General features: G+C 35.8%; 1 protein-coding gene across 1 annotated transcript; it reads right to left on the bottom strand.

Annotated features, from left to right (window-relative positions):
* Window positions 1-2,801: 2,801 nt before the first annotated feature.
* VCAM1 (vascular cell adhesion molecule 1) lies at window positions 2,802-20,619 on the bottom strand. The gene is made up of 9 exons (XM_079144883.1): window positions 20,428-20,619; window positions 19,623-19,898; window positions 17,096-17,416; window positions 15,555-15,821; window positions 12,497-12,772; window positions 10,317-10,637; window positions 9,107-9,373; window positions 7,406-7,672; window positions 2,802-4,249 (listed from the first exon to the last, which is right to left on the bottom strand). The coding sequence occupies exons 1-9, from the start codon at window positions 20,489-20,491 to the stop codon at window positions 4,089-4,091; spliced, it is 2,220 nt and encodes a 739-aa protein (XP_079001009.1). The 5' UTR covers window positions 20,492-20,619; the 3' UTR covers window positions 2,802-4,088.
* Window positions 20,620-26,005: the final 5,386 nt, after the last annotated feature.

The following is a 26,005-nucleotide window of genomic DNA, read 5'->3' as shown; positions in this document are numbered from 1 at the left end:
TTGTGCTCCCTCCAGTCACTGTCACACAAATAACTAATACTCTGATTTCTAACACCACATATCGCTTTTGCTGACATTTGAGTTATAACAAACTCAGGTTGGGAATGAAACCCAGGGCCTTATCCAGTCTAGGCAAGTGCTCTACCACTGAACTACATTCCCAGCCCTTTTTATTTTATTTTGAGACAGGGTCTCACTAAGTGATTTCAAACTTGCAGTCCTCTTGCCTCAGCTTTCCAAGTAGGTGAGATTGCAGACAAGCACCACCACTACTGGCTTGGCATCTATTCCTTTATAAATGGTTTCTTTTAGTCAATATTATTTTTGTAAGATTCATCTATGTTGTTGCATATAGTCAAAATTCAGGTTAATAAGTTTTAAAAAGTACATTAACCATTCTATTTGCATTTCTTACATGAACCTAAAGTCACTATGCAGCAATGTGGATACTTGTAATAAAAAGAGAAAGGATTGAAATACTCAAGGAAATAAGGAACCAAAATGAATATTCAAGATTTTATTATCTAAACGGGTCAATTTTTAAAACTATCAGTTTAATTTTTGATAGCATATTCACAGTGTACATAATTTTGTTCTGGTCATTGAATGTACATATATGATATCATGTAGGTTATTTTAACATATTTTATGCTTTTACAGCCTTATATAGGTATGACTGACATACAATAAACTGCACATCTTAAAGTTTACAATCTGATGAGTTCAACATATATAAAATCCACAAAACTATCACAATTAATATTATAAATATATTCATCACCCCATAAAGTTTCTTCATATTTCTTTGCAATTCATGGTCCTCCCTAACTTGCATCCTTTCTCAAAACAATCATTAATCTGTTGCTTTCTGTCACTATAAATTATTTTGCATTTTATAGAATTTTACATGAGTGACATATGGACAAATTAAAGACAATTATAATGTATATATAGTATATATTCTTTTGTCTGGCTTCTTTCATTCATTGTAAGGACTGTGAGATTTATTCATATTGTTGCATGTACCGGTGATTCACTACTTGTTGATGCTGTGTTGTACTCCATTCCATGACTATACCACAGTTTGTTTTATTCATTCATTTGTGGATACTCTTGGGTGGTTTCCAGAAGCTGTTACTACTAATAACAATCTAGTGATATCTTCTCCAGCTGTTTTTCAGTGGGTGTGTACTTGTTCATTCTAGACTCCCTGACTGCTAGGGCCCTCGTTAGCTTTTTCTGGACTTTGAAGGAGGAATAGAAAAATTCAAAATTGTAAGTGGAAACATCAAAGATGCTGTGTTGGTGATTGATTGAAGACAAAGGGTGAACATAAATACAATTATAAACTTGAAAACACTAAATAACCAACAACCTATTGGCATTTGTAGTGCCCTTTACTCAACAAGAGGATACACATTGTTTACAACTACACATAGAATATTCACCAAGTTAGGCCCTATTATAACAATAAAATAACTCTCAGTAAATTCAATAAGATTGAAACCATAAAAAGTATGTTCCCTGACTGAAATGGAATTAAAATAAATAACAGAAGGATAGCTGGATGGAAAGTTCCCAAATCCATGGAACACACTTTTAAATAAACCATATTTTGAAGAAGAAATTATAAGGGAATTCAGAAAATTATTTGAATTTCCTGAGAACGAAATACAACATATTAAAATCTGTGACATGCAGCCAATACAGTACCTACAGGAGAATTTACCTCTCAGCAGGCTTATATTAAAAAAGAGGAAAGTTCTTTAAAATTATTAAGTAAGCGCTCCACCCTAAATAATCTAGTAAAAGAATAATAAATTTCATCCGAAGTGAACAGAAAAAAATGAACTAATGAGCTAATAAAAATGAAATTAATAGCACAAAAAGCAATAAACAGTAGATAAATATCAAGGAAACCCGAAGCTATTTCTTTGAAAAAATTTACAAAACAGATATAACTGCTAGCCAAACTGACCAAGGAAAAAACAAATAACATTAGGAACAAAAAAGGGTATATAACTAAAGATTTGTCTGTTATTCAAATAATATTAATATTATATGAAATTTCAAAGGATTATCATGACCAAAAATTTTTAAAGAAGTGTAAAATTGGAGGCCACATAGTCCCTGATTTCAAAACTTATAACAATGCTATAAAGAACATGACAGTGTCATATTGGCATATGGAGAGACATATCAACCCACAGAACAAAATACAAAGTTCAGAAATAGCCACACACAAATATGGTCAATAAGTTCTTAACAAAAAGGTAATTCAACAAGAAAGAAACAAGAAGTCTTTTAAACAAATAGTGCTAAAATATTGGATATTCAGATGCAAAAAAATAAATTTCTGCCATGACTCCACAATATATACAAAGATTTATTCAAGTTGGGTCATAGACATAAATATAAAACTAAAAGTATGCTGTTTCTAGGGGAAAGATGAGAAAATCCTTGTGTTCCTGGAGTAGATAAAGCCTCTGTTATAAAAAATAGAAACACAAGTCATTCACTCACTGGGAGAAAGTAGATGCAAAGTGTGTATTTGATAAAGGATTTCTATTTGGATACATAAAATATAATAAAAGAAGGAAGGAGGAAATGAAGGTAGGAAAGGTAACACAAGGCTGAAAATAGCCTAAATATTCATCAACAATAGAATGAACAAATAAATGGTGGCAGAGTCTTATCATGAAATACTATAGAATAATAAAAATGAATTACCTATACACAACAAAATGGGTGAATTAGACAAAAACATAATTTTTTAGTGAAATAAAATCACAAGGCAAATATATCATTTGATTGTATTTATTTAAATTTCAAAACCTGGCTAAGCTAAATCATGAGCTACCTAGGGATATTTAAATAGATATAAATCTCCAGAGAAAGCAAAAGAACGATCAGTATATAATTCATGATATTTATTGCTTACTGCTCAGTGAGAGGAGATAGTTTCCATAAGTATGTGGCATATAAGAGGCCCTGAAAAATAGTACCACTCTCTCTCTCTCTTACTCTTGGTGGTATGTGTGTAAATGTTCATTTATTGTCCATTAATGTGTGCATATTCACCTGCCCTCACTCTTCATGTACAGCATTTATGTTGCTAGCTTAAAAATTACAGATTCCTAGGATCCAAAACCAGGTATCTCAATTCACTAGATTAGAACAGCACCAAGCAGTTTGCATTTTTAACAAGTTCCCATGGTTATTTTGATAAACGGAGTCTGAGGACCACATTTTGAGTATTTCTATTGTTTACATAGTTTGAGGTCTTCCCCCTTATAACTTGGCATTTGAAAAAGAAATACAGCATAAAGGAGGCATTTATAATAAATAAACAGACAACCCTTCCAATTCCAGGAATTACCACTTTACTATACAAAAAACTAAACACTTACAAAAGAGAATCAAAAGAAGTTGCATTTTAAAAAACTACATTAGAAAGTTACACAAGCATCTGATGAACAAATATCATAAACATCTCCGTACCATGCCAGTACCATATAGAGACACCCAGAGGTTGAGGTCTTTAGTACCTGAAAGTCGACCCAGTGCCCTCTTTGTCATTTGCCTATAAAAATATAACACACGGGCTTCTTTATAAAACATGAAATCACTGTCAATAAACTTCATAGGAATAAAATTTTGTTAAAGAAATAAAATATAAGAAAGATGACACAGGACAGCTGCCAGTCAATAGTAAATATTAAATTTTCCCAAAATGCATTGTTATAACAGTCAGTCCAAGCAACACTGCTTAACTATTTTCATGATCTGAATATAGAGTGTTGCTATTTGAAGCAAACTTGAGATGACATAATTTATTTTACATATGTACAAATTATGTTATTGTATGTACACATCAGGAAAGGTCTGGAGTTATCTCATCTCCATGCCAATGACTTTTCAAGCAAAAGGTTTTCTGTTGGCCTCTTGCTCACAGCAAGGGGCACAGGTGGCCATTTCTTTCTGTTTTCAGTACATCCCAGGAAGTCTGAACTCCAAGCTTGTTGTTTTTGTCGTGGAATGACTTGGACTTATAAATTGTGTCTCTGGTTGAACATTTCAAATATTAACTACACTTTCGATTTCTGTGCTTCTACAAGACTGTATGACCCTTTCATGTTGGCTTTTCTTGCAAAGTAAATGATCATTCCAATGGCAGGTATTATTAAGGAGGATGCACAATAGAGCACGAGAAGTTCAGGAGAAAAATAGTCCTTGTCATTGTCTCTTCCTGGAAAATAACCAATTGGATGTAATTAATGCCTAGTTCAAAAAGAAATCGTCTAATAACAATGCATGTCTTATTGTGACAGTACAACTAGTTCACCAGAGAGGAAATCAAAGCAGTGAAGGGAATATCATCGGGACCCCAAATGCATATTCCCCTGAATTATCCAAATAGTCGGTGGGTAGTGGGTGCTATGATCATGAAGGATCTAAAGCTGTTGACTTTCACAAATTTGGATTTAAAAAGATTCAATTTGAGATGTAAAATAGAAGAGAGGGTCCTTTACAATAGCAGGAATTAGGAAGCAGGTTTTTGTTTGGGGAAACAGAGGATCTGCCAAAGTACTGGGACTCTGATCACCACCAACTTCAATGATTAACCAGTTCTCCAAGACGATCCTCAAGACATTTAAAGTAACTATCACAGTCAAATACCATGAATAGGACAATAAGAGGAAGAATTCTTGCTGATTTTTTTTGGATTTATAGATATAAACCTTGTTATGGAAAGGCCTTCTCTGATATCTCCCCTAATCTAAATTAAGAACCTCAACCTACCCTCAAAACCCAACCACCACACTTCCCCTTCATAGCTCAATCACAGTTGGTAATTAAGCATTCATCCACAAGATTATCTGTCAAATGTGGTTTTCTCTTTTAACTGTAAACCTCTTAAAGGTAGATATGTCTACCTTCTGGTGCACCACTAGAATAGCTACACTTCACTCTCCATTTGGCATAACTGGTGCCCCACCCAAAATATTTTTGAACTAAAGTTTTTTTTCTAAATCCTATCATTTTGCCATTTGGTTGTAAATGAAGTACAGATGATGGTATTCAAAAAATTTAAAAATTTGTACTTTTTTTAATCTATTAAAAATCATCTGACAGATACAATACCACTTAACATCTGAACCTCCAAGAACACCTGAAGAACATCATGGCATCTCCTGGGGACTTTCTTATTTCTACTCAGCTTGCAAAACATGGTATAATCTCACAATAAAGTTTCACTAAGTGGCATATATGTTGGCTAGTTCCAGCAGGAATTAGTGACCTGACTTTGGTCATCACTGAATTCCTTCTAGAGCTTTCTAAACACTGAAAGTCACCCAAGTAGAAAAGAACCATTAGCATCAGATGATGAGAAATGAATGCTTGCAAATTACTGAAGAAAAACACTTCACCTTGAACATGATGATAATTGCCACATTTTTCTACTTTTCCTTGCTAGCTTTGAGCTAGTCAAAGTGTAAGGGTACTATTTTAAATGGGCTATTTATCATCATAAATGTGGTTAGGCATCAATGTTGATGACATGATGGGCAAAGGTATTTGTGTTCCTATTGTTTTCCTTTCAATGTGGTAAATAACCCTTTATCTTTTGCCTCTCAGTTTTTCCCTCAGGCATCTGCAGAAAAACTCAAATTTTCTGCTAACTCAGTTGCTAGGTCAAGCTTCTGATAAAATTTTCTATTAATTGCATCAACACTAAAAGTTTTTAAGAGTGCTGACCATTTCTATTAATGGAATACATTCAAGCCAAAACTAAAGAATTTAAAAATCAAGCTAAAGGCAAAGTAAAACTATTCCAAAATATCTAGAAAAAAAGTCAACTTTTGTCTTCATTCATTTCCAGCTGTTTTAAACCATATTCAATTTGGAGGCATGCATTTCCAGCTGAGTGCTTAATAGCCTTTGTTTACTTAAATAATAAGAAAACAGGGGCAAAAATATAAGTGATTAATAAGGCAACTAGAAAAGAGAAACTTTAAGGTGTCTTTTTAAAAGAACAGTTAATTACAAGCATAATCACAGAAATGTTAAGAGTCCACTTTCCTGAAACTAAGCTAAATTAAAGGTGGCCAGAGACATGAAGGTTTAAAGAAATAGGAATGAATTGATGACAACCTACTTATAACTGAGATTTCACAATGTGTTCAGATGCATCCCCAACCTCATTGGAAGCACTGATTACATATACCCCTGCATCATTTGAGTGACATAATACAAGATAAATGTTCCTTCATTTACCTTGATTGATCACAACTTCATTGATCAGATTAACTCTTTTCAGGATAATCATGGCAGGTGAATGACTAAAAGTTTTACACGTAATTGTGTTATTTTCCTCTTTTTTAATATTTCTAGATGGATGTATTGACATTGTCGTGTTTTGAGGAGATATTGTAAAGACAGAAAAAATTCATGTAAGACTTGTAATCTTGAGAAATTTGACCAGATTAATAAAAAGTTTTTTACCCATTTTCTGACTTAGGTTCAAACTTCCTCAAGTTTGACAAGTGGTTGCTAACTCTAATGGCCAAGTGCCAGACCTCCTAAGAATTAACTTTTGTTTGCACCTCTGTTCACTCCAAGGTCAAGTATATTCAGTAGGGGTTCATTAGTGTGCAAGAAGTGTAAGACTGACACATTCTTGCTTACATCAATAAGATCAATGCATCCTACCCACTGTGCACTCACAGGAGGGGATAGGAGATTAAGGGGCCCTGAAGTTTCTCTGAGAGACCATTGCTTCTACCTCTCTGTATATATCAGAACAGGTAGGATGACTAGGGTAGGGATTTTTAAGGAGGCTGTTTTATATCTAGAGTTTTTGTGTTGCTGTTGTTGTTCAAGATCAAGATTGTTATTGCCAATTATTGTCCTGAAAAGAGTCAATCCAGAAAATAGGCAGTTAATCCATGTTCAGAAAATAACATTCCCTTTTGGTAGAAAGGAAGAGAATCTGGATAGATTTTTTTTTTTTTTTTTTTTTTTTTTAGTGTGCCAATCATACGTCTACAGTTTCCTCATAACTTCCAGTGAAAGGTTTTGAAAACACGATTAAACACTTAACAAATGTAAGACCTCAGAGACCAATGATGAATTAATTGTCAACTTTGAAATAAGCAAACGAGAATTCTACATTCCAGTGATTAATGTCAACTTCCTGGTTAAGCTGCATAGGATAGAACAGCTGTGCTTGATTATTTCAAGAAACATCAAGAAAGAACCACACTCAACACAGAATTCAGCCTCATTCTTCCAACTCATTCATCTAATCCTAGAAAGTTGTTACCATCCATGCCACCCCTTAACAGCTACCAAAATAAATAAGTGGATAAACAAACAAACGAACAAAAAACAAAAGGCCAACCTTTAACATCCAGCGTTAAACTTCTTAATTGTGAGCCCACTTCATTTTTAGATTCACATTCATATACTCCTGCATCTTCCAATTGCACCTTGCGGATGGTGTATGCGCCATCTATAGACTTCAGCACTGTGTCTCCTGTCTCTGCTTTCTTCTTCAGGATTATCCAAGTTTCTGGAACATTTCCACACGTGCAGGAAATAATGACAGTGTCTCCCTCCTTGACACTCTCAGAAGGAAACACTGTAAGTTGTATGTCTTTTGGAGCAACTGAAAAGATAATTTAAAAGGAAACTCTGAGTGAAGTATAAGTTAATTTGATATTAATTTAAGAACATCAACCATATTTGCCAAGGACCTATTTGTGTTTGCAGGAAATGTTAAAAAAGGCAGGTAAAGAAGTCAAGCATTTGCTGAACTGTTGTAAACAATCATGCCTCAAACAAGAGAAGATGCATCTTATGCTTCTTTCACATCACAACACAATTCTTTACCCAGCCTAGCACAAAGAATGGGTTGATAAAAGTAAATAGCTGTAGAATTCAAACGTAAAATTTAAAAACAAAACATGTCACACTGTTAACAAAAATTTCCTTGAAGAACAAAGGCTTTTCATGTTTCTGAGTCTTGAGCTGGTTCCTCCCAGATCAAGAAATTTAGCTTTACAAAGGTGACTTGTTATACTGTCCTTAACAATAGAACTACCATTTATCAAGTTAGAGGCTCTGGGCTGAATACTTGATGTGCAACATCTTATGAATACACCAACGCTTAAGGAAGTATCCTATCACCTTTTTTTATAAGTGAGATTCCTGTTAAGGTCATCATTTTGTGACTTCATTCGAGTCTCTTTTCTCATCCATGGCTACAATGCCATGGCATTATCACGTGGATTTTCTTTAAGATTGCACATTGCACTTTCAAGTTTCTTCCTTAAAAATACAAATCTCATTGTGAAGAGACAGCAAGAAATCTCTAATACCTTTAGTGGGAATAATCTCAAGGGGTACAAGAAGAAATGACAGCCCTGGCGAAGAAAACAACAGATGTGCAAAAGTCAGGGTATGGGAGGCAACCCAAATTTTTCACTTTATGATGCTCATAACTGCCAATGGCATCTGTGTGCCAAGTAGAAATAGTTTTGTTCTCAGTTTTGGAGGTTCAACCTGGAGAGAAAAGGCCTGTATTTGATGATTTGATCCATTCCAGTGGTTCCATGCCACCAGGCTGATGAACCAACCAGAGGGCACAGTCTGTTATTCTTAATCTTAGAATTTACAAAAGGTGCTTCTTAGGCTTTTAAGCAAATACAGTCATCTTGTGAGATCATCCCTCAGGACCAGATGCAGTCAAAGATGGTGGCTTTACTCCTAAATAATTTCCAAATACATCTGCCTCTTTCTATCCTTATTTCAACATTGTAATTACTGTGTAATAAGCATCACTGGGACTTCCAGCATAGTTCCTGGAACTAGCACTTCACTTAAGGATAAAAGAATTTTGGGGTCAGTGACTTGGAATGGTTCATGAGAAAGTACCTTTTTAAGAGACTTCCATGCACAGGAAATATTATGAACTCTTTAAAAACCACCAATACATTTTGTAAGTAAAAGAAATCTTTTTTCGAAAAGGACCATGTTCCTAATCACTCACAACAAAAAAAGAAATACTAGCACAAATAATTCAAAATCACACTCTGCTCACCTTGGATAATTAATTCAACCTCTTTTCTGCTTATTCCAGCCTGGTTTATCCCTTCACACACATAAATGCCAGAATCTTCCACTGTTGTAGAAATTAAGGTGAGAGTTGTGTTCTCAGATAGTTGCTGTAGATCCCCATTACTTAGCTGTCTGCTCCACAGGATCATGGGAGTTGGAAAGCCATCACTGAAGCAGGTCATATTCACAGAACTGCCTTCCTCCAGGATGGAGGAGGGACTGACCAAGACAGTGGTCTCCTTTGGAGCAACTGAAAATGTAGAGACACTTGTTAGCTTGACATTTATTCTCTGACTTCCAGAGGGTTTCAGTAACATTGCAAAACTGATCTATGGATTCAGCGAATTATAATGATTTATAAACCTTGATAACTAGTACAGGATGTTTCTGTCCCCATTTATTGTAGCAGATAAGGAATGATAAGGTAGAACATGGACAAAGCATGGATATTTTCTAGTGAAAGTAAGCTCCACAGAAACTCTCTTACTTCCAAAGCATGAATGGTCAATAATTGTGTGATTGTCATTTATGATACATTAGACATTACCCATGATCATGACTTACTTAAATCTATTCCTGTGAAAAAGTGGAGTCTATTTTTCTACCCCTTGATTCTGGACTGGCCTTGTCACTCACTTTGACCAAAGGAACATGGATGAAGAAACACTGTAGGACTCCCAAACCCAGGACTTTAAGAGGCACATGGATGAAGAAAGACTGTAGGACTCACAAACCCAGGCCTTTAAGAGGCAACTATCATTATTCCCTTCTTGACTCTGTGCTATGGCAAGTCAACTTGGGCTTCCTTCCCTAAGGATGATACCAAATGAAGAAGGGAGGCACAGGCCCCCAGATAGCACATATCTGGACGTGGACATGACCTCTTCATGAGTGAGGCCATCTGGGACCAGCCGACCCTGCTGACATGACTAAAAACACATGAGTGACCCCACATTGAGCAGAATAAATGCCCAACTGGCCCATTTCCTAATGCCAACTCAAAGATTCATAAACAAGTGGTTATTATTTTACATTTAGGTGGGATAGTTGGTTATGATCATCTTTGTTTTGAATTTTCTTATCTGTTATTTTTCCACAGAGTTTTTAACTATTAACTTTATGTTAACTATTACCTGACAAACATGATAAAGAAATCCATACTAACCTGTGGATACATTCACGTAAGAACTTACCATTGACATAAAGTGTCTGTGTACTCTGCCTTTGTTTGGGTTCAGATTCCATTTCACCAGTATGTAACTTAGCCCGACAAACAAGAACTTTTCCAGTATCCTCGGTGGTGGGGATGAAGGTTATTTCCAAACTTTTGGTCTCTAGGGATTTCTTATCCATTTTATCCAAAAAGTGTTTATTCATCAGAGTAGTCTCCCCATTAAGTAATTCAATCTCCAAATGGTCGAAAGGGTACACATTAGGAACCTTGCAGCTTACAGTGATGGGGTTCCCATTCACAAGTAGACCACTCATCTCAATTTCTGGATCTCTAGGGAATGCTGCAAATATCATATAGAAGTGATGTTTATATGTGTTATTCAATGTAAAATAAAGTTAAATTCTGTTGAATGCAAAGGTCTTAAAATGACAGCTTTAACTCAGCTGGGATAGAATTATCAATACATAAAAATGAAATTAAGTATAAATACAAAATTATAACATTAATCATAATGTTGGAAACAAAAATACTTAGTACATTAAGTTATCAAGTAATAAATATTTTTACTTCTTACTTTTCTCTTTTAATGATGCTATCTTACTGAGCACATAGTCTGTTGTTATTTAAGGACATATCAGCTTCTATCATCTTGTTAACTATTTCCTTTAGCTGTTTTAAATATTTGTCATGATATACTGAATACTTGTTATGAACTAATCCTTCAACATTTATTATCTCAGTCTTTAAAGCAGCAATGGGTATTACTGAACTTATTTTATTGTTAAGAAAATTGAAATTCAGGCTAGCTTTTTAATTACACATCATACCTAGTATGTCACTGAGCTGAGCTCAAAATTTCCGTTTCTCTGACCTCACAATCTAGGCTAAGTTTCACAGGTCTACATAGCTTCTCAATGTCAAATAAGACCCACAGGGATGTTCTCAAATTAGACAGCTTACCATCTAATGACTATTTAGACAGCAAGTTTAAAACATTTCTCATATAACAGTTGAAATTAAGAACTGTCTTAACTGTATTATTTAGAATCTAACCTGTGTAACATATAATATGTACATCAATGAAAATGAGATAAAAATATTTATCAAACATAAGAGTGACTCTAATTTTTTTCTTTCAGCAAAATGATTCAGTTGTTAAAATGAAACATTTTCAAGTATTTCCATATTGCAATAGGACTCCACCCCTGGTTCTCATTTCTGCTGGGAATGTGCTACATCAGCAAATCCTGGACTCTGGGTAATATGATAAAGCAATAAAATTGACCCTTCTTTTGGGAGATTTAAGTCCCTTTACAGACAAAATCTCATTCTGAATAAAACCCCAAAGGATAACACAAGTTGGGGCAAATTTCCTGGTTTAAAAAAAAAAAAAAAAAAAAAAAAAAACCTTTAAAATAAATTCTCCTGAGTTTGCTGAATGAAACAAAGCAGAGTAACTCTCATGAAAAAATAACTTTGTGGTCACTTTGTATATTTTGTTCCTCATTCATTATAGACTGAGAAACTCCAGAAATGCCAAGTTCATAGAGATTTGAGGTTGTAAGGGATATTTATTAAAGTGTCAAGAAGAGTAATAAAAAGTTTAACATACACTTGTTAAAGTTTTGCTTAAAGTTTTAATTGGTATTAAGACTTGGTGTTGCCTCCTGCTTCTGCTTCAGCAGAAATCTGAGTTACTGGCACTGACCAGTCTACTCCCCATCTTCCTTTGTGCCTTTTCACTGTTTCCCACTTCCTCATTTCTTTTTCCATCCTGCAGGTCAGCTTTCCAAATATTCCTTTAAAACTATAAGCTCAGATCTGACCCTCAATTTAAAGAGCTGAGCAGAGGTCACTCCCACCCAGTTATCTGAAGGTGCATTGGCCCCCACACCCTCACCACTTCCGTACATTCCACAAACACATAGAAGGGATGGGAAGCAGGGCCATGGGGTGTGACCATCTGTGTGATGAGACAGTACCACAAAACACACTGAGGATTGTGCCTGCTGTGTCCATATGTAATATATACTTAAGATTTAGGCCATTTGCATCACATTAAACTATTTTGTTTCGGAGATTTAGAAAGCATTCACAATGCTACGTTCCCTTTCTAAACAAATAGATCTCATTGCACAGCACAGATTCACATCCTTTTTCATCCAATGGGACTAAACAACAATTCTAAAAACCACTTACAGTAGAGGTCCACCCTGATTCTTTTTTCCAGTTTCCTCCGTCCACAGGTAACAGTGCACAGGTAAGAGTGCTCGTTCTCAAAACCCACAGGGCTCAGGGTCAGCATGGACTCCATTCCCTCACTCCTCACCTTCCCGCTCAGAGGACTGTCTATCTGGGTTCTCCAAGAGAAAGATGGGGACTCACAACCTGTGACGCGGCACGTCAGCACAACTGAGTCCCCTATCTGAGCAGCGACCTGAGGTCCAGGGAAGATGTCAACAGTAAATGATTTCTCTGCAGAGGGGGAGGGGGGAAAAGAAGAATAAGACACAGAGCAAATGAGACTCTTTTCTTCTTTCATCACATTCCACGTATGATCTTTACTTTTCCTGATTTCCTTTAGTCACTATCTGTACCAAGAAGAAATCACTCCCTTCCATCAGGAAAAAGACCACATGTTTTAGAATGAATTCATGATAGTCTCTCAAATCAGACTTAGAATAAATATAGATAAAAATGTGTTGAGAAAGTTTGGTGTCTTTTCATGGCAATAATCTAACCTCTGCTCAGTTGTTTGTGATTGCTGTAAGAGTGAACAATAGGTCAAATAATTTCAGTGGTTCCTGTGTGTCAAGTACATGTACACCAGTATCTCATTTAATCTCCACAACAATATTGTGAACTTGTGCTACTTTCTTCTCTGCCTTCTCATTTTCCTTCTGCTTCTACTCTTTTTATTCCTCTTCTTTTTCCTCTTTCTCTTTCTTCAGGAGGAAATTTAGGCTCAGAAATGTTAAATAACTTTACCCAGCTTGCAAGTGGCAAAACTAGGACTTGATGCAAGTTAGGTGTGACTTAAGATTCCAGCTTTTCTGTTGCTAGAACAACTAAATCAAGACATCTTCATGCAGAGATAAAATAAGATCTAAAAGAGGTACTACCCAAAAAAAGTCCTCTAATTAGACATAATCTCCATAACGGGTCTGTGTCCAAGGCTTCTGTTCCATCAGCATGAAGTCATACCTTTGAAAGTCACATAGAATCAAGTTGAAAGTAAAAATTTAAATATTAAAGTGATAGCGTGAGTCACTCTACAATGTATTTGATGCAATCTAAACATTTTTTTAAATAAATCGAGGGGCCAAAAGCAGAGGTGAGGGCAAACTCCTTAATTTCAAATGTCTAGGAAAGCTCTTAGGCTGCCAGTGCTATCTGGGCTGGTACACACAGGCTTTGATGGAATAATGCTACTTTGGGAGAAACAGAATTCCCCCTGAAGAAACTGGAAGTGGTTGGGCAACTCTGAAAGTGACAGATGAGACTCCACAGAAAATCAGTAAAAATCTTCCTCACAAATAGTGGGCTAGAGATGGACGAAAGAAATTGCAACACATAAAAAATCCCAATATACTACATTTTACATGGTTTTCATCTGTGTCAGGAGAAGTTACTTTTCTCAGTTTGTTTGTATAAACGTGACATCTTAATATTTTCCAAAGAACGTTCTCCTTAAATTATTTCAACAAACTAATATAAGTATTAGATTTTGAAAGATCATTCAGAACAATGACCAAAGTTTCTGAATTCCTCATATGCCAGTGTGAGAATGAGGAACTTTAATAGCAGATTCACTTCCTGCCTAGGAACAGTTGTGGCTACATATATTATTACTATGTGAACTTGTGGCTCCTGGGAAGTAACTCTCTTAGGTAGACAAAAGGTCCACTGAAAGTTCAATTCTATCCTCAATAGTTAAGGCTGTTAGTATCATATGTGAAGCAAAATACAAAACAACTCTCCCAACCCCATAACACATCCTTCACACATTGAAATGGAATCCGGATTATTATGGGTTGGAACTATTTCAGGATGGATATTTAGCTTTATATACTTTCATTAGTACAATATTTTTTCTGGTCACTTGAGAATGAGTTAGTATACTGATTTTTTAAATCATCTAAGCTCAAATTCCATGTTTTCATTTTTTAAAAATTTGTGTTGTCAGTATTTGAAATTTATTCATTCATTCAAGGAACATTTACTGAACATCCATTATGTGTCAGGTACTATGGTTGTCACTCAAACAAAACACACATGCACAAACACAAAGAGTCCCTGACTTAAAGAAACTTCCAGTTTAATGGACAGACCTACTTAAGTAGATCCATTATTTTGATTCTTACTAAAGTATATGACTGTCTTTCCTTCCTAGTTTGTAAACTCCCTTAGGGCAATAGCTACATCTTTTCATGCCTGTATCCCCAGCATCAGTCAGAATAAAGATTCTTGAGTAAAGGCTCTTAATTAATAGGTGTTGAACTGAACAGAAGTACATACATGGCTATAAGAAGTATTGAGTCTATACTAAGGAAGGCGCCACTAGCTGTGCCTGACACAATCTGGAATTTGGAGGCTTACATAAGTTTTGTCATGAAAGATAGCTAAGACTTTGCCAGGTGGAGGAAGGGGAAAGCCCATTCCAGGAAGGAGAACAGCATGAGCAGAGACACAGAATCATCAACAAAGCTGCAAAGGCAGTTTCTGACCGGATTATGAAGTTATATGTGACTATTTTAAGAAATGTAGTTGAAGTCATAGAATATAAGTCCAAGTGAAAGAAGAAGATAAACTAAGGCATGTCAAGAGGGTTGATGAAGAGTTTAGATCCTAGGGATCATTCTGAGGTAGAGAATTGGTGATACAAACTGGGAGCATGATTTCGGGAATAATCAGCATATGCATAATATGCTTGTGTATCAAGAGTGAGAAGAAAAGATCACCAGGTGTGCTAAATTGAAAATAAGAAAGTCCACAGGTTGGGAGAAAGACAGAAGGCCATGGAATGAGGCATGGGAGAGATGTTGTGTTACAAAGGGTCAGAAAACAGAGCCAGTGAAGCTCTGGAAGGAAAGATGCCAAAAAGTGAGTGCAACAAATACATATTCACACTATAGTACATGACAATCAGACAGATCACCAACAAAATGCAGGGAAGCAATCTCAGCACCAAAGCTTATTGTTGTTGCTTAAATCTCAATACAACATCCTTATCATTCCTTTTCCACATTCCACTCACCTTCAACAATTAATTCCACCTCTTTTCGACTTCTTCCAATCGTATTAACTCCTTCACATACATAAGTTCCAGAATCTTCCACCCTCATAGCAATTAAGGTGAGAGTCTCATTACCAGAAAGGAGTTGTAGATTTTCCTTATCTAATTTCTTGTTCCAAAAAATCTCCGGAGTTGGCAGACCCTCACTGGAACATGTCATTGTCACAGAGTCACCTTCTTGCAGCCTTGTGGAGGGATGCACAGAGATAACTGTATTCTTGGGTGAGACTGAAAAAAACAGGGCATAATATTAGCAATCCCAAACCATCTTCTCAATCCAAAATGAATGATGGACTTCTTTCACAGGTTGTTATCCTGTGCTTCTGTTGGACTGACAAACTTAGTCTCCTAAAATAGCATAAAGAACTGCTGAGCCTCTAAAAAATAGTCAATCTAATTTCTGACTAACTTGAATACATTTTTATAAAATGTTTTGTGTTTTCAGATTGCCATAGATATTCAAAAGTTAAGAAGGGTCCTTAGATTCATGCAGCTCAATCTCCCACCTAAGGGTCGGAGCCCCATCTAAATCTCCTCGCCAAGAGCTCATCCTAATCAGCCTCAGCATTTACTGAAAAAGAAAACTCATTGCCTTATCAAACAACCTATTTGATTTTTGAGTGTAATTTAATTAGAAAAAATTTTCCCTACTGAGATGAAATCTCCTTCATCATAACTGGCTTTTACACATTGGTTATAGTTCAGCCCTCTGATGTTATAGAACAAACTAAATCCTTCTTTCACACACAACTGTCTTTCAAATACTTAATTAAAACTCTCCAAGTTTTGCATTCTCTAAGGAAAATGCCTCCTATATTGACTGTTCTTCTCACAACATTATTAGAAGACTTTCCAAGTCATTCTTTTTGGCTTAAATATGTTATTGTTGGCAACAGATCTTTTAAATATAGTGCCCAAAGCAGAACACAGTGTTTTAGTCTAAAACAGAACACAATGCAATCATTATATGCACTCCTAGGACAGTAAGACTGCCTCAAATCCCCTGGCAGTCTCAGGAAAATGGGAGGCAATCGAACCCATCACCTTCCTTTCCCTCACACAATGCATATGTGTACATGTAAGCATACACACACACACACACACACACACACACACTCAGAGAATAAGCACTTACCCTCTCAAGGTTCTATCCCTACGCAACTAATATTTCAAGGCATACTATAAAACATGATTAAAAACATTTTAACATATAAGTCTATTTCCTACTTCCTAATCAGTAATAGTATTTTCTCCTTTTAATAGGGAAATAAATGAAGTAACCCTAAATCATGAAAGTAATTTAAGCCTGAAATTAAGTTCAAGTCTTCTCAATCCAAATCCATGTTCTTTTCACTGGATTATACTATTGGGAAGATTCAGGTTCTCAGTAAATAAAAATGGAGTAAAAACCACAAAAAAATTTCTTGTTAGCCTAGTTTTGAAATTTATTGCTATATACATTCAAGACTGAATTCCCATACAAACTGGACCATATGACTTACTGTAGACTTGCAGTTCTTCGATAGTCTCTCTTTCTTTGGGCGCAGAATCAGTTTTATCAATGTGTAATTTAGCTCGACAAACAAGAGTTTTTCCAGTATCCTCCTTGACAGGAGTAAAAGTCTCTTCCAAACTCTTGGTTTCCAAGGACTTCTTATCCGTATCTTCCAGAAAGTCCTGATTCTTCATGAGATAATCACCTTTCAGCAAATCCATCTCCAGCCTGTCAAACGGGTATACATCAGGGATAAAGCACCTGACTGTGACCTGCTTCCCAACCTCCAGAGGGCCACTGAAATGAATTTCTGGATCCTTAGGAAAAGCTGCAAAGACAAATGGATACATGAGTAGGCCTTCTGCTCACACTTATAAGATCTCTTATGTTTTAACACCATGCAAGTCAAATCTAATGTTTTTTGTTCATACAGTCTTAATACAGCAGAACTAATTGTTTAAATTTTTTATGATTTTTGGGTGGGCTCAAAAAGCAAGAATCAGAATCAAACTTTTATTAGAGAATTCTTCTGTTCTGATCTTTTATATATTAAATATTGTATGTTATTAAAGGAAAGTAGAAAAAATTAATGCTTATTGAAACTTACATGTATCTGTCGCTGTGCTATAGAATTAAAATAAATGGTTTATCCTCACAATAGCCCTAAGAGATAGAGACCACATTTCACAGATTAGAAAACTTGGACTTAGTGTATTTGCATAACTTGCCTGAGGTCACACAGCTAATAAATGACGAAACTGGGGTTTAAATATTTAGAATTTCTATTCTTTGTATTGCTACTGCAGATAATTCTCTTATTTTAGTAAAGGCAAATATAGCTCCAGCTTACAGATAAGTAATCTAAAGCTCAGAATGTCATTGCAAAGAGTAATTATTCTACAAGATATGCTAAGAAATGGAGAGAATGGCTTTCAGTATTTAGTTTCTGAAAATGGTGTCTCTGACAAGAATTCATCCACCAGGAAGGATACTTGTGCAGTCTGAATTTTGGATTTGCTTCCTGAAATGCCTAACTCAATGTCCCAACCCACACCCCACTGACTCTTCTAGTGCAAGGAGCACACCATTCATTGCCTCCTTTGCCAGGACTACCTTTTCCATTATATTCTATCATGAGGATCATGAAGACAACAAATTAGTGGACTCAGGATCTGTGTAGTAAGAAGAATACAAAGGTCCCAAATCCAAAGAATATTGCAATCAAACGTGGAATGGAGTCAGGACTATTAAACATAATGAGAAACAGACATTCTTGGGGAAAAACCTCAGGCAAGATAATTAAAGCCAGAAGTTTCTTTGTTTCTCTTTTTAAATCTTCAACTATTTGGTGCTTGTGGACAAAAGACAAAGGAACTGGAAGTGCTTTGTTATCTGAAAACATGGCATTTGTACTTTTTCAACCAATTATTTTTGTCCCTTACATTTTATAAAATATGTACTTATTAATCCATTCAGTTTTACAACAGGTAATATAAGAACTTGCTACTTTTCCCTCTATTTACATAAGGGGACCTTTGAAGGCACTCAGGAGGCTGCACAGACATAAACTATGCGTGAACAACCAGCATAATTGAAAGCAGTTGTCCAGAAACAGTTTCTTGGGAAGTTGTAGCAACACATGGGTTTTGTTGAAATTTCAGTCAAGATTACTGGGCAAAGGTGAACGCCAGCACAGTAGAAAGGAACCAGTGTAATTCATGAAGATAATCAAATGAGGTATTTGTGAAGAAATGACCATATATGTGAGTACAGTGTTTTAGAGAGGCCATCAGTAACCAAAGGCAAATTAGACTTATGTAAGGTCAGCTTTTACAAGCCTTTTGCCTCTTGCTAACTTTGCTGAATTGAGAGTAGAGTGGGATACTTTTTTGGTAGGCTGGTAAACTAGGAGTATGCATTCACATTTATGAGGCAAATCTAATTAATTATACAAATGCCACTGAAGTTGAGTACCAGGACTTTATGGTAACAAAAAAACTCTTGAATATGAACATAACATCAAATGAATGAAATGTTAGCAGATATTTTCTATCATGTCTAAGGACAAAATTTTAGCTGAAGGTTATTACTAAATTATAGACCTTCTACTTAATATTTAAACTGATTTTGAGCACCAATTGCATAAAAATAAATGAAAGGAAAATCCCTGTAGGATGGACTTCATAAATCATTTAGATGCATGAGCAAGTAAACATGTAAGGATATAATTGAATGGAAATTTTTAAAAATAAAATGAACAAGAATCTTAGATATGTTCATTTTATAGCTAAGGAAATCAGAGCCAAAGAACTTGTGTTTTATGCCTGATTGCCATGTTTGTGGCAGAGATGGAAACAGAAGCCAAAATTTGTATTCATCATTTCTAGTGACTGGTCTCAGGGGTCCCTGACTTTCTCAATGCTGTATGTTTTATGGCCAGGAGTCAGGACATTAATATCTTTTAAAGACCTTTTCTTGAAAAGCTATTTTAAAGCAAAATTGAGAGAAAACCAAAGATTTCTTAAAGCACTCACAGTAGATCTCCACCTGGATTTCTTTTTCCAGTTTCTCAGATCCACAAGTTGCTGTGCACAGGTAAGAGTGTTCGTTCTCAAAACTAACAGGATCCATGGTCAATGTGGACTTGGTGCCTTCGTTCCTCACCTTCCCATTTAACGGACTGTCTATCTGGGTTCTCCAAGAGAAAGTCGGGGACTCACAGCCTATAGTGCTGCAAGTCAAGGAGATGGAGTCACCAATCTGAGCAAGAGTCCTGGATTCAGGGGAGGTCTCGATTTTAAATGCTTGAGCTACAAAAACAAAAAAGAGAAAAACCAACATACCACTGATTTGTTTAGTACTCTACTCCTTCTTCTCTGTTATAGTATAATGTTCAAAACATGATCGCATGGATCTTTTTCCTGCTTCCAACTAACCACAAGACTATCATAAAGCACCGAAGTCACCACTGTAGATTTTGTTGGAATTATCTTTACTCAGGACTCTCAGTTCCGACCTTGAGGCCCATTTATCAAAGTTGTTTTGTTATTTGCTAAATTTGACTTCGTTAACAAGTAGGAAATTAAAGTGATAGTCCTACTACAGATAAAACCAAATTACTTTAGAAGAAAGACATCAAAAAACATCAATTTGCAGCTGTCACTATGACCATATAAGGACAAATAGTAAAACTCAGTAGCACATTAAAAGTTAGATTCAATTAAGTTTCCCCACTGTTTAAAATTCTAGTGCCTTCCTTCACTACCAGAGCAAAACTGAGTGAAGCCAAAACCAAGGCTAAAATGGAATGCTAACATTTGAAACAGATCAAGAACTTACAAGCTGCAAACACCATCCAAAATATATTCGAGGCTCCAAAGATCACGACCATTTTCCCAAACATTTAAGTTGCTGCTCTGATGAGAAAATAATGGTACCCAAAGTCGTATTCCTGTCACACCTGAAAGAGCCTGGAAAGAGTCTTCTGCTCCTAAAGCCAGTGAGGCTCAGTGTGAGTGAAATAGAAAGTCTGCTCTTTATAAAGGGTCTTGTTGCAGAGGCGGAGGGAAATCCCTTCAAGGGGAAACCCGGGGCAGAGCCAGGGAGAAAAGTTGAACTGACATGCAGCCAAGTCCCAGCATTAACCCCTTCAGTTGCTCTCAGTGTTCAAATGACTGTCACAGGAAAACAAGTCCCTTTCAGGATTTAAAATGCAGGATATCTTTATTGGAAAGATAAAAGACAGTGTTCATTGCAGAACAAAGCTGTCTGAGTCCAACTGGGGAGGGGGTGTCATATTCCACTTTGTGAACTGGAGGAATAACTACTGTCAATGTGAACTGATTTTCTCCATTATAAAATACATGTGCAACTCTAAAATAAAGATTAAATGTTCTCATACAAGAAAAAGGAAAAGGTTTTTTCTTGTGATGCCTCATTTTTTTTTTAAAAAAGACATAACTTCTTAATTTTAAACTTTTAATTTATTTAAAAAAACTTCTTTTGGCAAAAAAGGTCAGTCTTCTGAAACAACTTTCTTGAGCAGAAAGGAATGTAACTGCATATTGATGCCAAAATATAGGAAATCATTTTCCTCTTTTGTGTCGGAAAAGTTACCAACCCTCTGCTTCAACTGCTGGAGAAATACAAGTCTTTTGCAGACTTAAATACAAATTCATGAGGTCCTTCTGATAAGTCTTGTGTGGTGAATCTCTTTGGCTGTGTGATTTAGCCACAAACCTAGTTAAAACATGAAAAATAATTTGTTTTATTATAGGAGAGGATAATAACCAATTTTATATTCTTTTTTTCCTCCCAGTAAAATTACTTTTTTAAAAGTCTCAACTGGCTATTCCAGCATTGCATACACATAGTCCAAGTCATTGTAGAATGCTTGCCCATCAAAAAGAAACTGCAATAGCCACTTTCTTGTATTGAACATGCATATGCAGGTCTATCTCCCCCATTGGATTATCAGTTCCTTTCATAGCTACAACCAGTCCTTGCTCATCATTGGATTTACTTTTATGGTATCTAATGCATGGTTTTGCATTTGGTGGACACACACACACAAAAATTGCAATAATAAATATTGCAAATTTGGAAAAGAAATTTCCAAAATATTAACAATAATACATAAGTACTACATGAGAAGGCTTTTAAATCCTGAAAGAAAACTGTGGAGTTTCCAGACTCATAAATAGCACTGTACTATGTGTGACAAACGCTATAACTGAGGTTTGGAATCCACAACTGTCCTCACATGACTAGAGAGGCTTCTAGGCCTCCTTTTGGCTCCCCTAAGAGGCAAGGAGATAAAAAGTCATGGAGTAGTCTATTTTAGGACTATGGTGATATGTAAATGTAACTTAACCTACCAAAGGTCTAGGAATCAGAAAAGTGGATGTAGACAAAATTAGCTGTTTAACAAATAACCTAGAGGTTATAATAGTGTTATAAAGATTATTAGCATCAGTTAAGTTTACTACTCAACTTCATTGAAGGATCAAGAGTGTGAGGAAGTTTTAATACACTTCCTAGAAACTCAAAGCCAAATGACTGATAGGATTCCAAATAGGGTTGTCATGACCAAGTCCTGATACTTTACTTCAGTTCTGAGTTTGGATTCCAAGCTTGAAACTTTGGAAAAGTGCCTACTCTGTTTATCAAACTCCTAGTGGTGTCCCCAAATATTTGGTCATGTTCTTTATTATAACTTTGAGTTGCATGATCTCTCAGGTTCTACCTGCTGCTTCTGGGTTGAGTTGATCCCGCCCTCTTCTATGACCTACTTACCACTAGAACATCCTGGGGGAACACCTTGCATGCTACAGTTAACTGCTAACACATCCGTCTTTCCTATATTTTTTCACCTCAGCATCTAGCCCAGAATTAGGCACATATTAAAATTTGTGGAATGAATGAATGAAGAGTGTTGTAGTATAAAGTTGACTGATTGATTAACTTGTGTTAATAGTATTACTGGGTTTTGTCTTTGAACTTGTTCAGTTTAACAGTTTTATCACTAACACGGGGTAGATGATTATCGAATTTGTTCATAACGTGAGACTAGAAAGATAATTAACTTAAAAGATGACAGAATCAAGATAAGGAAGATCTCAAAGGATGTAATTATGGTCCAGATGATTAAGTACAATTTAACAAGAATGAATTAAATTCCAACAGGTAAGTGTAAAATATCCAATTCTCAAGTATAGTATAGGAAAGATTTGATTTGATCATAATCCACAGAAAGAGGGTCTGGTGGTTTCAGTTACTCATAAAATGAACATGAGTCAATATCCATGGATTAAAAGGTTGAATTACTATGAGAACCCACACCAGGTGTGATGAGCACTTACTGCACTTACAGTAATTCAACCTTCTAATTGTGGGAGGCCATGGTCTCTGAGTGTCAGAGCACTCACCAGACCACTATGGGAGCAGGGTTTCTGATTTTGGGTGGCATTTTTTAAAAGAGAGACTAACAAAATGGTACCTGAGAAGAGTAATGGGGATTATGGGCAGCTCCATATCTCCACCAAATAGGAGCTACTGAAGGAATAGGACACATTTTGTCTGGAGAGGAAGCGCCTACAAAGCAATGTGATAAATGATTAACAAGAAGGGAATTTACTTCTTGTTCTATGTTAAACCAAAAGTTAAAAGAAGGACTCATGAGGCAGTTAATTATTTGTTCTTGGAGGACCAGAAATATGTGTGTCCTGCTTACCATTAGAGCTTCTGCACTTAGCATAGTGACCAGTAGATAGTAGGAGCTCAATAAAGCACTTTTAAGTGAATAAATGATAATAATTTGTGTGGTAGGGAATATCCAATATGGTAGGAAAAGTGACAAAGCATTTTGGTAGATTGGACAATGTCGAATTCTTCCTCATTTGAGAATCACTGCTCTAGATAGATTCAAATGATCTACGTCTGTGACTCTATTTACCTCTATGTAACAGAAATTTCACAGTGAGATTAAATAAATTCCTAAGAGTCTTCAATTCAAGACAATTGTTTGAAGGAAAAGTTTGGTTCAATTATTTGAAAGAAAACTATGAGGGCCCAGATTGGTTCTAGTTCTGGTTCTGCCGTTTCCATCCTGTGACTAACCCTCCTGATCCTAATATGGCTGTCCCCTTGTCAAGCATCATCTGTATTTCAGGCAGGAAACAAGGGGGAAAGTGAAGAGTAAGAAAAGTCAAAGCCAGTGGAATTGTCCCCTTTAAGGAGCTTCTCAAGAAATTCCACCTGGTGTCATCCATTAATATCTCATTGAAAAGGAAGGAGATTGACTATTTTAACTGAATACATTGTTGCCTCCAAATAAATCAGGATCCTTTTCATAAGAAAAAATGAGTAGGCAGGCAATCAGCAGGGTCTATCACAATTTCACAACTCAGTTCAATTCGTAGAATGTTGGTTGAGAAACTACTAGACAGACACTGGGCCAGCACTGGGAACATGAAGATATGGACATAGTTCCTGTACCACAATGAAGACATATGCGATATCAGTAAAGAACTTTAGCATACTTCAACTTGTGACTCAGAAGGCAGACTTTTTATCTGTCTTTAATCAGGAAATGAAATGTATTTTAGCAAGCTGATATAAGTTTGAGCTGAAAGGCCAACTACAGGAAGGATTTTTGTATGGTAAATAGTCTATTGTTCACTAAATTTATTGTGACTTCCTGGAATTTTGAGAAATATTGGTTATCATTAAGAGTAAAAAATTCTACTTAACAGAGACCATTACGCAAAGTGAAACAGGCCAGACTCAGAAAATCAAGAGTGTAATATTTTCCTTCATATGTGGAAGCTAGACCAAAATAAGGAAAAAAGGTACAGTGGGCGGGGGCAGAATCAGATATCATAAAGATATAGAAGAAGGAGACCCAAAGGGAAAGAGAAAGGTCAGGAAAGGGGAGAGAATGTCAGGTGAATTTAACAAAATCATAGTAAGCACATATATAAATATACCAGGAATTCCATCTTTATGTGTATATAGAAAGCACGAATCAAAAATAAATAGCCAGGCACAGTGGCACATGCCTGTAATCCCAGCGGCTTGGGAGGCTGAGGCAGGAAGATAGTGAGTTCAAAGCCAGCCTCAGCAAAAGCGAGGTGCTAAGCGACTCAGGGAGACCCTGTCTCTAAATAAAATACAAACTAGGGCTGGCGATGTGGCTCAGTGGTTAAGCACCCTTGATTTCAATCCCCAGTATCAAAAATAAATAGATAGATAGATACATACATACATACATACATAGATACATAGATAAATTGAAAGGAAGATCAACAGAGTGGAGGAAGGAGACTAAGGAAGAGGAAGGAGGGGAGTTAAAGGATGAGAACAGGGACTGAAATGGAGTAAATCAAACTCCATGCATGTATGATTTTTCAAAATGAACTCAACTACTATTTATAACTATAATACTCTAATAAAATAAATAAATAATTCTATTTAATAAAACTCATACGAGTGCTTTATTGAATTTTAAAATAGCACTGAATTAGTCATAAAATAATAATAGGAAGAAGACTGTCAATATAAAAATTATTTCTCCTTATCTTTTATAAATTTATTGGAATTCAGAAGTTAATCATTTATGCTTTGACTATCCCATATGTTTAAGTGCAGCATTTCAAGAAGCAAAGATGCTTTTGTGATTTCATTTCTCCTTTTCGGAATGACCTTCCATCCTCTCTGCTAATCGCCATCTCTGAACTTCTTTAAAAACATCTTGCCTTCAAAATTCAACTCAAAATGGACCAAGGACCTAGGAATTAGACCAGAGACCCTGCACCAAAGAGAAGAAAAAGTAGGCCCAAATTTTTGTCATGTCAGCTTAGAATAAGACTTCCTTAACAAGACTCTCAAAGTGCAAGAAATAAAAATCAAGAATCAATAAATGAGATGGATTCAAACTAAAAAGCTTTTTCTCAGCAAAGGAAACGATCAGTAATGTGAAAGAGAGCCTACAGAATGGGAGGAAATCTTTACCACATGTACTTCAGATAGAGCACAAATCTCCAGAATTTATAAAGAACTCAAAAAACTTAGCACCAAAAATACAAATAATGCAATCAATAAGTGGGCTAAAGAACTGAACAGACACTTCACAGAAGAAGATATACAATTTATCAACAAATATATGAAAAAATGTTCGACATCTCTAGCAATTAGAGAAATTCAAATCAAAACTAAGATTTCATCTCACTCCAATTAGAATGGCAATTATCAAGAATACAAGCAACAATAAATGTTGGTAAGGATGTGGGGGAAAATGTACACTCATACATTGCTGGTGGTATTGCAAATTGGTACAACCCCTATGGAAAGCAATATGGAGATTCCTTAGAAAACTTGGAATGGAACCACAGTTGACCCAGTTTTCCCACTTCTCAGA

This window comes from Sciurus vulgaris, assembly GCF_902686455.1.
Source record: "Sciurus vulgaris genome assembly, chromosome: 1".
Taxonomy (NCBI): domain Eukaryota; kingdom Metazoa; phylum Chordata; class Mammalia; order Rodentia; family Sciuridae; genus Sciurus; species Sciurus vulgaris.
Note: the sequence above shows the minus strand (reverse complement) of the source record. Positions and strands in the feature narration are given on the sequence as shown.